This window comes from Salvelinus fontinalis, chromosome 4 (assembly GCF_029448725.1).
Source record: "Salvelinus fontinalis isolate EN_2023a chromosome 4, ASM2944872v1, whole genome shotgun sequence".
Classification (NCBI taxonomy): Eukaryota; Metazoa; Chordata; class Actinopteri; order Salmoniformes; family Salmonidae; genus Salvelinus; species Salvelinus fontinalis.
The window spans coordinates 32407436-32421460 of record NC_074668.1 but is presented as its reverse complement, the minus strand read 5'-3'; the positions used below and the strand labels follow the sequence as shown (position 1 = coordinate 32421460).

At 43.7% G+C, this 14025-nt stretch overlaps 1 protein-coding gene across 5 annotated transcripts in view; it reads left to right on the top strand.

The window, feature by feature from the left end:
* The window catches only part of LOC129853555 (KAT8 regulatory NSL complex subunit 3-like), a 15362-nt gene extending 1337 nt beyond the window's left edge, over positions 1-14025 (top strand). The window contains exons 3-21 of one of the 5 annotated variants that reach the window (XM_055919710.1): positions 37-207; positions 381-471; positions 633-818; positions 937-1068; positions 1360-1476; positions 1592-1690; positions 1854-1925; positions 2866-2940; positions 3088-3245; positions 3453-3516; positions 3715-3897; positions 6223-6379; positions 6655-6732; positions 7152-7328; positions 7559-7646; positions 7841-7968; positions 8375-8481; positions 8577-8775; positions 10991-14025. In XM_055919710.1, the coding sequence (XP_055775685.1) occupies positions 37-207; positions 381-471; positions 633-818; positions 937-1068; positions 1360-1476; positions 1592-1690; positions 1854-1925; positions 2866-2940; positions 3088-3245; positions 3453-3516; positions 3715-3897; positions 6223-6379; positions 6655-6732; positions 7152-7328; positions 7559-7646; positions 7841-7968; positions 8375-8481; positions 8577-8775; positions 10991-11001 (2293 nt within the window). In that variant the 3' untranslated portion in view covers positions 11002-14025. Of the gene's footprint in view, positions 1-36; positions 208-380; positions 472-632; positions 819-936; positions 1069-1359; positions 1477-1591; positions 1691-1853; positions 1926-2865; positions 2941-3087; positions 3246-3452; positions 3517-3714; positions 3898-6222; positions 6380-6654; positions 6733-7151; positions 7329-7558; positions 7647-7840; positions 7969-8374; positions 8482-8576; positions 9613-10990 lie in introns of those variants that run through there. The other 4 variants (XM_055919709.1, XM_055919708.1, XM_055919711.1 and 1 more) reach the window with 4 other exon arrangements.

Sequence of the window (14025 nt, the reverse complement as noted above, 5' to 3'; positions counted from 1 at the left end):
ACATCATTGACTGAAGTATGTTTGTGTCTTTTGCAGGGAATCAGATCTGTCAATAGATGTGGAATCTGTCACGCCTACACCTATTCGACTCTATGACAACCAGAAAGCACGCAGTGTTATGAAGGAGTGTGAGCGACATGTTTTATTTGCTCGCACAGTTGCCGATGGTCCCCCACCCCCTGATGACTGGGACGAACGCATCAACAAGTGAGTGGCCTCTACCCAACATCCCTTTGAATAACCCTATAGAGTTTTTCAAAATATACATTATTTCTGACTTCTGTGGTGCAGTTGCCTTGTTTGCTCAGCTCTTGTATACACTTTTTTCCTAAATTATTAATGTGTCTCAATCTCCATTTCAATCTCTGCTTGTATTACAGGGCTGGATGGTCGGTCACTCAAAACAAATTATTTAATAAGGTGCTGAAAGCTCTGCAAGCTGAAAGACTGGCCCGGCTTGCCAATGAAAATGTGAGTTCATAAACACCACCTAAATGCTTTTGTATGTGGTGCCGATTTTGTTTTAAAAGTGATTCAACATGAAAATATTGCATTGACATGTTTCAGTTTGAATGACTATCAAAGTTCCTGTCCCTGTTGTCTCACCATCTCACCACCCTTCTGACTCGTAGGCCTCCAATGAGCCAGTATTGCGCAGGATTGCTGTGGACAAATGTGCCCGGAAGGTGCGCCATGAACTGGCCAGTGTCAACTGGGACACCAAACTGACCCAGTGGTTACACAGCACCCTGATAGAGTCTCTCAGTCTGGCCATGCTGGCTGCTTACCTGGACGTACTGCAGACACTCAAGAGCAAGGTACTCATTATCTCTCTCTTTCAAAATGTGATTACACTTTGATGTTATGACACATGCATTTTTATATAGAGGGATACATTCTATCAGGATGATTCACCATTCCTCTCTGTCTGTGCAGTTGCCCTTGCTGATTGACAGGATGCTGCTGACGTCGTCAGTAAAGACTGGAGCGGCTGGTGCAGAAGCCCTCTCTCTGCTCCTGAAGAGGCCCTGGGATCCAGCCGTGGGCGTTCTGTCTCACAACAAACCGGTACGTCTCTAATGCTGCGATCCCTGTCAGTGGTGCTGGGAGCAATCAGAATTCACTGCAGTCAAAGAATGAATAGGACAATGGAAACAAACACACATTCCAAATTATAATAGGGATGAAAGTGATAGTTGTGGCAGTAAGAGAAAGCTCTTAGTAGTTTCGTCTTTATACTGTTTTATATGGCTAACTGTCTTACTTTGACCACTGTTTTGACTTGCACTACTTTGATTACATTTCCCAAATGATGTGATGATAACCGGATGCCTATCTTTGTGCTTGTCTGTATTGCAGAGCAAGCTTCCTGGCTCCCCACTCATCTTAATTGTACCATCAGGTCCTACCAATCCTGTTCTTTCTACCCCTCGCCGATTTAGATTTTGGCAGTCACAACTCTCCTGCTTGGGAAAGGTTTGTATCTATTCTATTCATACTCAAGTGTGACTGCGTCTCTGTGTTTTATTCACACCCAATAGGCTTTTGGGCAAGTAATTTAATTACTTACTGTATAATGTGTCTATCCCAGGTTATCCCAGTAAATACACATGTAAACAGTGGAGCCAATGTGGGCATCACTCAGTGTCTGGAGCACATGTTGGCCACAGTCAGGGCCAAAGTCATGGAGGTAAGGCTGTTCTATGAATCTGAAGTTGTGTATCCAGATTAAAGTTCCTAACCGATTTGACCGTTGCTGCTAATTGAGATTGTTGTTTGAATACTATGTACCAGACTGATCTGTCTATTCATTTGCTTCTATTCATTTGCTTTTCAATGCATTTATGCACCAGATCCACAGTCACTTCCCTCACAAACCCATTATCTTGGTTGGCTGGAATGTGGGAGCTCTCATCGCCTGTCACGTAAGGCTGATTTATGAATGCTGTCTCTGTCTATACTGAACACATATAAACGCAACATGCAACAATTTCAAGGAGTTATAGTTCATATCAGGAAATCAGTCAATAAGAAATGACACCCTAATGTATGGATTTCACATGACTGGGCAGGGTCGCAGCCATGGGTGGGCCTGGGAGGGCATGGGCCCACCCACTTGGGAGCCAGGCCCAGCCAATCAGAGTTCGCTTTTCCCCACAAAAGGGCTTTATTACAGACAGATACTCCTCAGTTTCATTAGCTGCCCGGGTGGCTGGTCTCAGATGATCCCGCAGGTGAAGTAGCCGGATGTGGAGGGCCTGGGCTGGCATGGTTACACGTGGTTTGTGGTTGTGAGGCCCGTTAGACGTACTGCCAAATTCTCTAAAATGACATTGGAGGCAGCTAATAGTAGAGAAATTAACATGAAATTCTCTGGCAACAGCTCTGGTGGACATTCCTGCAGTCAGCATGCCAATTGCACGCTCCTTCAACTTGAGACATTGCACATTTTTAGAGTGGCCTTTTATTATCCTCAGCACAAGATGCATGTGTAATGATCATGCTGTTTAGTTTCTTTATATTCCGCAACTGTCAGGTGAATGGATTATCTGAGCAAAGGAGAAATGCTCACTAACAGGGATGTAAACAAATGTGTACACAACATTTGAGAGAAATACGCTTTTTGTGCATATGAAAAATGTCTGGGATCTTTTATTTCAGCTCATGAAACCTGGGACAAACACTTTACATGTTGCGTTTATATTTTTGTTCAGTATATATGGTGTCCACATTTTCTAAGAGTATTCTCTGTAATGCTCAGAAAGATATACATCTGTTGGTTATTGAAAACCAATCCATGGTTTGACGTGTGTGATGGGTGGATGTGACATTGGCGCACATATTGACGTGGTTGTCCTCTCCCAGGTCTCCCTCGTGGAGTACCTGACTGCTGTGGTGTGTCTTGGCTTTCCTCTGCTAACAATCAGTGGGTCAAGAGGGGTAAGGAAATATGCTCAAATCTGTTCTGCCTTGTGGAGACATTAGGATATGATGCTTCTACTTGTCTTACAGTTTCAACATTCTTTCACGGGTCAGGGATGTGAGTCATAGACTTGTATTGACTGTATTTGTATTGTTGACTGGCAGGATGTGGACGACCCCTTACTGGACATGAAGACCCCAGTGCTGTTTGTGGTTGGTCAGAACGCTCTGCAGTGTGGCACAGAGGCCATGGAGGAGTTCAGAGAGAAACTTAGAGTCGACAACAGCATGGTGGTGGTGGGGGGAGCTGAAGACAACCTCAGGTGGGTTAAGCCTACCCTGGGTTTACTCTGAGGAGGGTTAGTGGTCTTCACACGCTATTGAAATATATATGAAGACATTGGAATTTAAGAAAGCAATTTTAAACTTGTTGACTGCTCACAGTCATTTTCTGCATGGCTATTCAATTGAAGAATTTGAGGACATTTCAGTTTATTTCTCAGTCATGATTAAATGGTGTCTTTCTTCAGAATCAACTCAACAAAGATCAAATCAGAGGGACTGACACAGACCATGGTGGATCGCTGCATTCAGGTTGGTCCATTTTTCTTGTCCTTGTCTTGGAAAGGAACCATGTTTGTTTTATTCAGACAATGTTGGCCAAGTGCAGGAGTTTCTACGAAAACGCCAAAGAATTTTGAGAATTAAACCATGGCCATCAAACTCTTCACATATAGTGTCAGTGAAATGCTTTTGATGCAGATATACATGCCTGTTGTCTCTCGTGTGTAGGATGAGATAGCAGACTTCCTGTCGGGAGTGCTGGAGCGGGCGGAGAGCAACGGCTCCGGAGAGCTTAGGGACCTGGACACAGAGAAGAAGAAGCAGCCCTGGCGGGAGTTACCCTTTGACCTGGAGAGGGCCCGTCCCTCTTCACCTGCCCTCAGAGTACCCATCTCCCCCTCAGGCTCCGAGGTACATCCTGCATCACTCAGTCATGCTTAGGAAAACTAGCAAGGTAATGCTAGGAATTATATACACTGACTGTACAAAACATTAGGAACACCTTTTGCCCTCAGAACAGCTTAAGTCCACCGGGGCATGGACTCTAGAAGGTGTAGAAAGCGTTCCACAGGGATGCTAGCCCATCTTGACTCCAAAGCTTCCCACAGCTGTGTTAAGTTAGCTGGATGTCCTTTGGGTGGTGGACCATTCTTGATACACACAGGAAACTGTTGGGCGTGAAACTCTGCACCATTGCCGTTCTTGACACACTCCAACCGGTGTGCCTGGCACCTACTACCATACCCTGTTCAAAGGCACTTAAATATATTGTCTTGCCCATTCATCCTCTGGATGGCACATACAGTGCCTTCGGAAAGTATTCACACCATGACCTTTTCCATATTTTGATATGTTACAGCCTTATTCTAAAATGTATAAAATTAAAATTAAAACTCAGCAATCTATACACAATACCCCATAATGACAAAGACATTTTTTAGTTTTTTTTGTTTTGCAAATGTATTAAAAATAAAAAACAGAAAGACCTTATTTACATTAATTTTCAGACCCTTTGCTATGAGACTTGATTGGACGTGATTTGGAAAGGCACACACCTGTGTATATAAGTTCCCACAGTTGACAATGCCTGCGCCAGAGAAAAACCAAGCCATGAGGTAGAAGGAATTTTCCATAGAGCTCCGATACAGGATTGTGTCGAGCTACAGATCTGGGGAAGGGTACCAAAAAATGTCTGCAGCATTGAAGGTCTTCAAGAACGCAGTGGCCTCCATCATTGTTAAATGGAATAAGTTTGGAACCACCAGACTCTTCCTAGAGCTGGCCAAACTGAGCAATCGGGGGAGAAGGGCCTTGGTCAGGGAGGTGACCAAGAACCCGATGGTCACTTTGACAGAGCTCCAGAGTTCCTCTGTGGAGATGGGAGAACCATCCAGAAGTACAACCATCTCTGCAGTACTCCACCAATCAGGCCTTTGTGGTAGAATGGCCAGACGGAAGCCACTCTTCAGTAAAATACATATGACAGCTCGCATGGAGTTTGCCAAAAGACACCTAAAGAGGCAAGATTCTCTGGTTTGATGAAACCAAGATTGAACTCTTTGGCCTGAATGCCAAGCATCACGTCTGGAGGAAACCTGGCCCCATCCCTACGGTGAACCATGGTGGTGGCAGCATCATGCTGTGGGGATGTTTTTCAGTGGCATGGACTGGGAGACTAGTCAGGATCGAGGGAAAGATGAACAGAGAAAAGTACAGCGAGATCCTTAATGAAAACCTGCTCCAGAGCGCTCAGACTGGGGCGATGGTTCACCTTTCAAGAGGACAACGACCCTAAGCACATAGCCAAGACAACGCAGGAGTGGCTTCGGGACAAGTCTGAATGGCCTTGAGTGGCCCAGCCAGAGCCTGGACTTGAACCCGATCGAACATCTCTGGAGAGACCTGAACATAGCTGTGCAGCAACGCTCCCCATCCAACCTGATAGAGCTTGAGAGGATCTGCAGAGAATGGGATAAACTCCCCAAATACAGGTGTGCAAAGATAGTGCTTTAACAAAGTACTGAGTAAAGGGTCTGAATACTTATGTAAATTTGACACTTCTGTTTTATTCTTTATAAATTAGCAAAAATGTCTAAACCTGTTTTTGCTTTGTCATTATGGGGTATTGTGTGTAGATTGAGGCGGGAAAAAACAATGTAATACATTTTAGAACAAAGCTGTAACGAAACAAAATATGAAAAAAGTCAAGGGGTCTGAATACTTACCGAAGGGTCGTTATCACTTAATTGTTTTATTATATCATAAATGTGGGTCAGAAAGAAAAGTCGGTGTAGAACATCATTGCCCATCATGCATTGCTCTAACTTTCAAAAGATTGTTCCGAAGTTTGCCCACAAAAAAGTATTTTCCTACGAATTAAGTCGCTAATTTTGGTGGGTCTATTCACACACAAATGCACAAAATCTGCTGAAATACTTTTTGTACATATTTGCATGATTTGAGTGAGATTGTGTTGGATGTCTTGAGACGGCATCCAAATAAAAGAAACATCTCTAGCTTAGGCTGACAGATTCTTATGGGGATTTTGTATTATGCTAATTCGATTTCCACGGGGTGCAGACATTGACCTTCGGGGGTTAACAAGTGACATCAAAAAGGGATCATATCTTTCACCTGATCAGACTGTCATTGAAAGAGCAGGTGTTCCTAATGTTTTGTACACTAGTGTACATTGCTGATCATTTGATTAGCCGTGTTTTCTGTTTGTGTCCTCAGGACCTGTCCAGTGTGTGCAGCAGTCTCACCTCCAGCCCCAAACCAAAGTCCTCGGGACTGTCCCCGGCACAGAAGTCCAGCCTGATCACCGCCACACAGCTCCTCAAGACCCATATGCAGCGGTCTGGGACGGTGCTCACACACAAGCAGGCACAAGGTTTGTGGGCTTACTAGCGTGTATGAACACACACACACACAGCTCTCACATTTGACACATTTGTTTGTGTGCATTTGTTCTAATGAGTCAGTCACCTCCATTGCCAATGTGGGCTTGGGAAAATGTGAATGAAATATTGAATGGTGAAAATAGTTTTCTTTGACATGAATCTTGTCAGAGCAGTCACGACAACAGAAGGGCGCAATGGAACGTGACTGATATCTTTTCATCCCTTCTCTTTCTACTATTCCTTCTACCTTTTTAATTCATTCCAGCCCAGTTTGCTGCTTTTATGAAACAAAACATGCTTGTGAGGAAAACTCTTCCCCCTGGCGCTCCCTCCTGTGTCTTCGGTAAGTATCTCCTCTTTTCTCTTCTGTCTGCCATCTCCCTCTTACTGGCAGATCATTAGCCTCTGCCGAGTCCCCAACTACCGGATGTTCCGGTTTTCAGGGGAAATGGAAAGAGCCTATGATGCGACTTCCGCTTTTGGACGTTAACAAGGCGACACTCCATCTGAACTCCTCCACATTTACTGGACTTGTTGAACAATGCAGAAGAGAACCTTCCCTTTTTACTTATATTTTTTCTCGTCAAGACCATGTAGGGGAACTAGTTTAAGATGTTTATTTTACGCCTTCTACGTTAGGTTACCAGATAATTGATGTACATTTTTTACAGGGTCATATAACAATTTTGAGAATTTGTATCAGGGTTGATTGAAGTGGTCTGGTTTGTATATCCCAGTCAGTGATGTCTGTCTGTGTCTCAGTGCCTGTATCCAGTGAGCAGACTGAGAGCCTGGAGAGAGATGAGTTGATGGCCCATCTGAAGAGGAGGCAGACGCCCAGCCCCACTCCCACCAAGGCCTCAAAGAGAGCTAAGATCAAGGTGGCCATCCTGCATGGAGAGACAGCAGGGGGCGCTGTCAGCTCTGCAGCACAGGAAGGTAACTGGCTCAGATTTAAGTGTGGGCAGTTTTCTGCTCCTCTAAATGAATGATTCAGTAAAGAAAAATTAGAAATAGTTTCTAAGATAATTTAAATATTTGTAGGGCTTATATGGATCATATTCATTTCCTCCGTTTCAAAACTCATTAGAAACCATTGTCAATGTTATATTGTGGCGTTGTCCGATCAGATTTGGCTTATTCTCTTCATGGTCTGTTTTCCAATGCAGTGGGCCCCTCTGGGAAGCCCCTGAATGTGACTGTGGGACAGACTGTGTCTGGAGCCAAGGAAGTCTCCCGACTCCTCACAGCCCAGCGGTAGGCCTGACACACCATGATCTCCAACTTTCCAAACTCTCTCCCGTTGGGCAGCGGTGTGTGCTGCAAACGGATTGAGTTCTGGACTGGTTGGAAGTTATTGTATAGAAAATAAACTATGGGGAGGGTAGCTACCACAGCAGCTCTGTTTATCGGAGCAACTTTGAGTAGATTGATTGTGTGTGTTAATGCAGGTCTGGTAGTCTGACAGGGGTGTCTAGTGCCCAGAGTCTGGGTTCCAGCTCTTTCCACAATCTGCAGAGTTGCATGGTGTCAGGGTCCTCCTCACAAGTCCAGGCGCAAGCTCCTGCTACTGTCCAAGGTATCTGCTACCTGCCTGCACGACTGTCCTAACTCGGCACTGCAGCAGATCTATCTCACAGAACACTGAACAACAACCAAATATGTTGTACAGTATATTTTCACAGATGTGTTAGTTGCAATGCAGAGGAACAGAGAATCAATGTAAAAAGAATGGGACTAAAGTGGAGTTTTATGTCATGATTTTGAGCACTTCACGAGAACCGATCTGAGCAAACAATGTTATTGATTACTTTTTGCGTTACCCCTGCAATGTCTCTGGTTGTTTTTTCAAGGTCGTTATTTTGAATAGACAAATAGGGGTGGTTCTCAACTGTCGTCACCAGCAATTGTGTTGTTGAGCTTCCTATATTGACTGTGTCTAAATGTGAACTGTGCTGAATCATTCTCGCTGTGTTTGTGTGCAGCACCTTCCGCCAGCAGCCTCCTCCATGGCCTAAGTTTCAGTCTACAGGAGATAGTGACCAAATCCCCTAGCCTGCCCAGCACAACAGCTAGCATGGGCAGCATTCAGGTACACCCAGCCTCAAAAACCTGCTAAAAGTATCCTTGTGTCTGTGTGTGCTGACTCGTTGTTACTGACTGGCTCTACCTCTCCTCTCTCCCTAGGCCCTCGGTGGGAAGCCCCGGGGTCAGGTTCTTAACTCCATAGGTACTGGCAGCAGCACTCTGCTCCGGGCAGTGCCTGTGGTCTCCACTGGAGGGCTGACTAAGACAACTGCCATCCACCAGCTACTCAACAACGGTGGGCTGGACAAGCCGGCGAGTGGCCTCCCCGGCCTGCCACACATCTCCATCCAGAGCGCCGGTACGTCTCGAACTACCAAACCAAGGCGGCCACGCTGAATGCCCAGGGTAAACTCCTTAACCCCTTGTTTCGGGAAAGCTAGAATAGCAGGACGGGCCCTATCGCCAGTTCAGTTTGGCCACACTACAGATGGGTGACACAGATAGTGGACAGCATGATCAGTAATGTGTATGCAGATAGTCATCTCTGAAGATCCTAGGTGTTGTCAGTATCTGAAAAGCCAGACTTGCAGCCGTGTAACATTGAGTATATAGATTTGTATCGTACGGGATGTGTTTTTGTATTAATTTTCATGTTTGGAAAGAGCCATAAGGAAAACATCAATGAATACCATGATCCGGGAGGATGTGACATTGGAATTAGAAGTTTGATGAAGTCAAGTTTAATAGTTATTGTTTCTGAATCAATGGAAGTCTGCGGAAATGTCAAATGTAAATGTTCAAAATGCTGACGTGAGAATCCGTCATTGGCATGTTCATATTTGCATGATGTTGCTTTGAATACATGGAACTCTTGATACAAAATTGATGTCACAAGAATTGGGAATCAGGAGGGCCAAAAATTTGTGCATTTTAATATTGTCTAAATGTCACATGACTACAGAATATGTCAATGGCCCTGTTCAGAATTAATTTCTTCACCACATACGTCCACTCGGTAAAGATGGTCTTCATGTTACATTATTAATTAAATCACCTGCAAGCAGCAGCCATACTTCCAGATGCGCACAAGGACCCACAGACTCACTTTGGAGGGAGTAGAAGAGTTGAAGGCAATAATATTCACATCCGGCATACCATCTCTGTTTCTATCATTGCAATAAAGACTGGAAAATAACCCATGTTTTCATTTCTATTTTTCGATTTAGAAATGGGTGTTGCTGTTAAGATATCCAAGTCTTCCACTCCTTCCCCAGGATTGCTGTTGTCTTTGGAGGCTTATTTTTGTAATTCTGTGTAAAGTTCGAACCTGGATGAATCATTTACGCTAAGACTAAAACAAGTTATTTTCTTACATACTCCAGTAGAAATCCTGTATATACGGGAAGATCTCAATTGCATACACCTCGCGTCCATTTGAGAACAGGGACCTTTGGCTTTCTCATCCACTGCGTTTTTAGAAGGAGAGAGGACGCGAGGAGTATGCAATTGAGATCTCTCACTGCGTCTCCTGACATGGACTTTTCTCGTCATTGAGAAAAGCAAGCCAGACATGAAAATACAGCCAAACACCAAATACGCCCTTGGGCACTTAGTTTTATTTGAAGAAATATTTGATCTGATTTAAATATTTTTTCCCACATCGGATTAACACTGCTGGATACTCGCTGTTCAGGAATGTCAGCTGGAAAGTTGCCTGCTTTGCTGTGTCTGAGGGAAAATTCTGTCTGAACTAGGCTTGACACCCAGATCTAGTTAAAAGATCTGAGTAGATGTGTAACCCATGCCATCTCTGTGTGTTGGCAGCAGGGCTCAGAGCCCCCAAAAATATAATTGTGAAGCTGCGAGGACAGCCCAGCAGAATGACTGCACTGAGCTAGGCTGTGGGTGGCACGGATGCTGTCCAAACATCCTGATATGAAAGTCTCTCCTCGCAAACATGTTAACTTTTATCACATTTTCTAAAACAATGGATTGGTACCAAATATCCTGAGTGTACAAAACATTAGGAACATATTGGAACAAAAATTAAAAACATATCCTAATATTGAGTTGTACCCCCTTTTGCCCTCACAACAGCCTCAATTTGTCAGGGCATGGACTCTACAAGGTGTCAAGAGGTGTCCTTTGGGTTGTGGACCGTTCTTGATACACACAGGAAAACTGTTGAGTGTGAAACTTGTCAGCATTACCATTCTTGACACACTCAAAACGGTGCAGATGGTACCTACTACCATGGTCAAAGGCACTTAAATAAAAGGCACTTAAATATTTTGTCTTGCCCTATTTTGTCTTGCCCTGTGATGTGATGTGTATGTCTTGCCCTGTGATGTGTATGTGCCATTCACCCTGTGAATGGCACATACACAATCCATGTCTCAAGGCTTATAAATCCTTCTTTAACGTGTCTCCTCCCCTTCATACACAGATGGAAGTGGATTTAACAAGTGACATCAAATAGGGATCATAGTTTTCACCTGGATCCACTTGGTTAGTCTGTCACGGAAAGAGCAGGTGTTCTTAATGTTTTATACACTGTATATCCTCTTTTTCAGTGATGACCTAATGATGATCGTGATGACTGAATCATGCCAGATGCCAAATGTGATGCCATCATCCTGAACGGGGCAATGATCTGACTATTCAGATATGTAGATATGGTCTAGTCAATGTACCCCCTGCCATTACGTCTACTCCCACCCCAATGCAGCAGAGGAACACTGCATTACGTAAAGGATTCATTCCCCATGGTTTGAGATGACTAGCTCTGTAGTGGACGAGTCTCCATTCTGCTACAGGCAATCTCCATCAACCCAACTGCCATATGTTGAGGGCTTACAATATTGAAGGCATTTTGTCACATTTTGTAGTCCTCGGCATCATTGAAAAGGATAGCCCTAACAGTTTTTTCTATATGCTTTGTTCTGTAACTTTGTTTGGCTCCAGTTGGGTCAATTAATTTATAATTTGACCTCCATCTCATGGAAGGAATTCTATAAAGCTTTTGACCTGGCAAGATGTTTCAAAAATATAATGTGTGGGTCATTGATCGCATTTATTAATAGGTGGACTACTCCTGTGTTGTAAATGTGTATTTACAGATCACAAACACTTTACTTTTAAATGGAACAAGAGCGAGGTGAGAGGACATGATTGTTATAACAGGTTCAGCGTCATTTTGAGCTTTTCATGTAAGTTTGAATAGCTCATCATTGGCAAGTAGTGAAGCATTGAACAAGCACATCATTATCTTCATACTTTATTCTTCTGCACTGTGTCTTTATTACACACATGGGTAACAGTCAGACAATATAGAGGAGAGCGTATGTTTTAGCTCTTATATAAGCCAGGCTTTGTCTGTGATAAACGGGATAAGTATGCCAGTCAGGAAGACAGCCAGAGACTGCTGTTGGACTAACCTCCCCACAGTTCATAGTAATATCTATTCCTTCAGGCAATCCATGTTTCACTCCTACCAAAATGCTACGTGAATGATCTATAATGTGGGCTGCAAGTGTTTGTCTCAAACACACTCTCTACATTAAGCTTTGTATGTGGACACCTGCTCGTCAAACATCTCATTCCAAAATCATGGGCATTAATATGGAGTTGGTCCCCACTTTGCTGCTATAACAGCCTCCACTCTTCTGGCAAGGCTTTCCACTAGATGTCAGAACATTGCTGGGGGAACTTGCTTCCATTCAGCCACAAGAGCATTAGTGAGGTTGGGCACTGATGTTTGGCGATTAGGCCTGGCTTGCAGTCAACGTTCCAATTCATCCCAATTGTGTTCAAATGGGTTGAGATCAGGGCTCTGTGCAGACCAGTCAAGTTCTTCCACACCGATCTCGACCAACCATTTCTGTATGGACCTCACTTTGTGCACGGGGGCATTGTAGGGCCTTCCCCAAACTTTTGCCACAAAGTCGGAAGCACAGAATCTTTTAGAATGTCATTGTATGCTGTATCGTTAAGATTTCCCTTCACTGGAACTAAGGGGCCTAGCCCGAACCATGAAAAACAGCCCCTGACCATTGTTCCTCCACCAAACTTTACAGTTGGCCCTATGCATTTGGGCAGATAGCTTTCTCCTGGCATCCGCCATACCCAGATTTGTCTGTCTGACTGCCAGATGGGGAAGTGTGATTCATTACTCCAGACATGTTTTCACTGCTCCAGAGTCCAATGGCGGCGTGCTTTACACCACTCCAGCCAACACTTAGCATTGTGCATGGTGATCTTAGGCTTGTGTGCAGCTGCTTGGCCATAGAAACCTATTTCATGAAGCTCCTGATGAACAGTTCTTGTGCTGACGTTGCTTCCAGAGGCAGTTTGGAACTCGGTTTTAGACTTGTGTATTGTTTTGAATTGTTAGATACTACTGCACTGTTGGAGCTAGGAACACAAGCATTCTGCTACACCCACAATAACATCTGCTAAATGTGTACGTGATCAATTAACATTTGATTAGATTTTTTTGTGAGTGTTGCAACCGAGGACAGACGATTTGTATGCTCTTCAGCACTCGGCGGTCCAGTTCTATGAGCTTGTGTGGCCTACCACTTCGCGTCTGAGCCGTTGTTGCTTCTAGACATTTCCACTTCACAATAAAATCACTGACAGTTGACCGGGGAAGCTCTAGCAGGGCATCCTATGACGGTGCCACGTTGAAAGTCACTGAGCTCTTAAGTACTACTGCCAATGATTGTCTATGGAGATTGCATGTCTGTGTGCTCTATTTTAAACACCTGTCGGCAACGGGTGTGGCTAAAATAGCCGAATCCACTCATTTGAAAGGCCACATTTGATCAGGATCTTTGTGTCAAAATGCCACTTGTATTTAGTCAACACAGCTCCATCCTGTTCACTCCCAAATCACTGGGATGAGACACGTGACAAATCAAATGCTAACTCAGCAATGACAAATCAAGCGCTAACTCAACTGTCTTTGCAGACTGATCTACATGTTTTTGCAAACTTTGAATTGTCTATATTCAGAGTTTGCACAATTGATAATTTTATGCAGTATCATGATCAAAGGAACAGGTAGGAATGGCCTATGTTTGATCTTTTACATGTTTGCTGTCGAGTCATTTGTATTCAGTTAATAATGAAATAATCAATATTTGTCATCCTTCGTGTTTACTTTTAGATTACAAATAAATTGTGTTTTTCTTTGCAGGTAAAATATGATAATTCCATGTGTTGGCAACAGGTGGCGCTCAACTCGGGAAAAACCATTACTGTTTTAACTGGTTCTTAATGATACACAGTATGAGTTATAACTCCCTCTTTACTTTTCTAAATTTATATTTCCTTTTGTCTCTAAATGCATAGTTAGTTTGATATCTGATTTATAGATTTCATCAAGTGATAATAAGGCTGTGCTTTGTCACATCTACGGAAGGGTTCTGCCTTGTGTCTGGGGTAGGGGGAAGCCTATCTCTGATAAACAGCTTAATGTTTCTTTACAACCAGACAAAATACACGATGAACTGTGTGACTTATAAATCACCTGAGTAGAATAGTGATGACAATGCCCGCCAGGAATAAAAGTGTGTGTGTGCAAGCGTGTGTGTATGTCAATCCA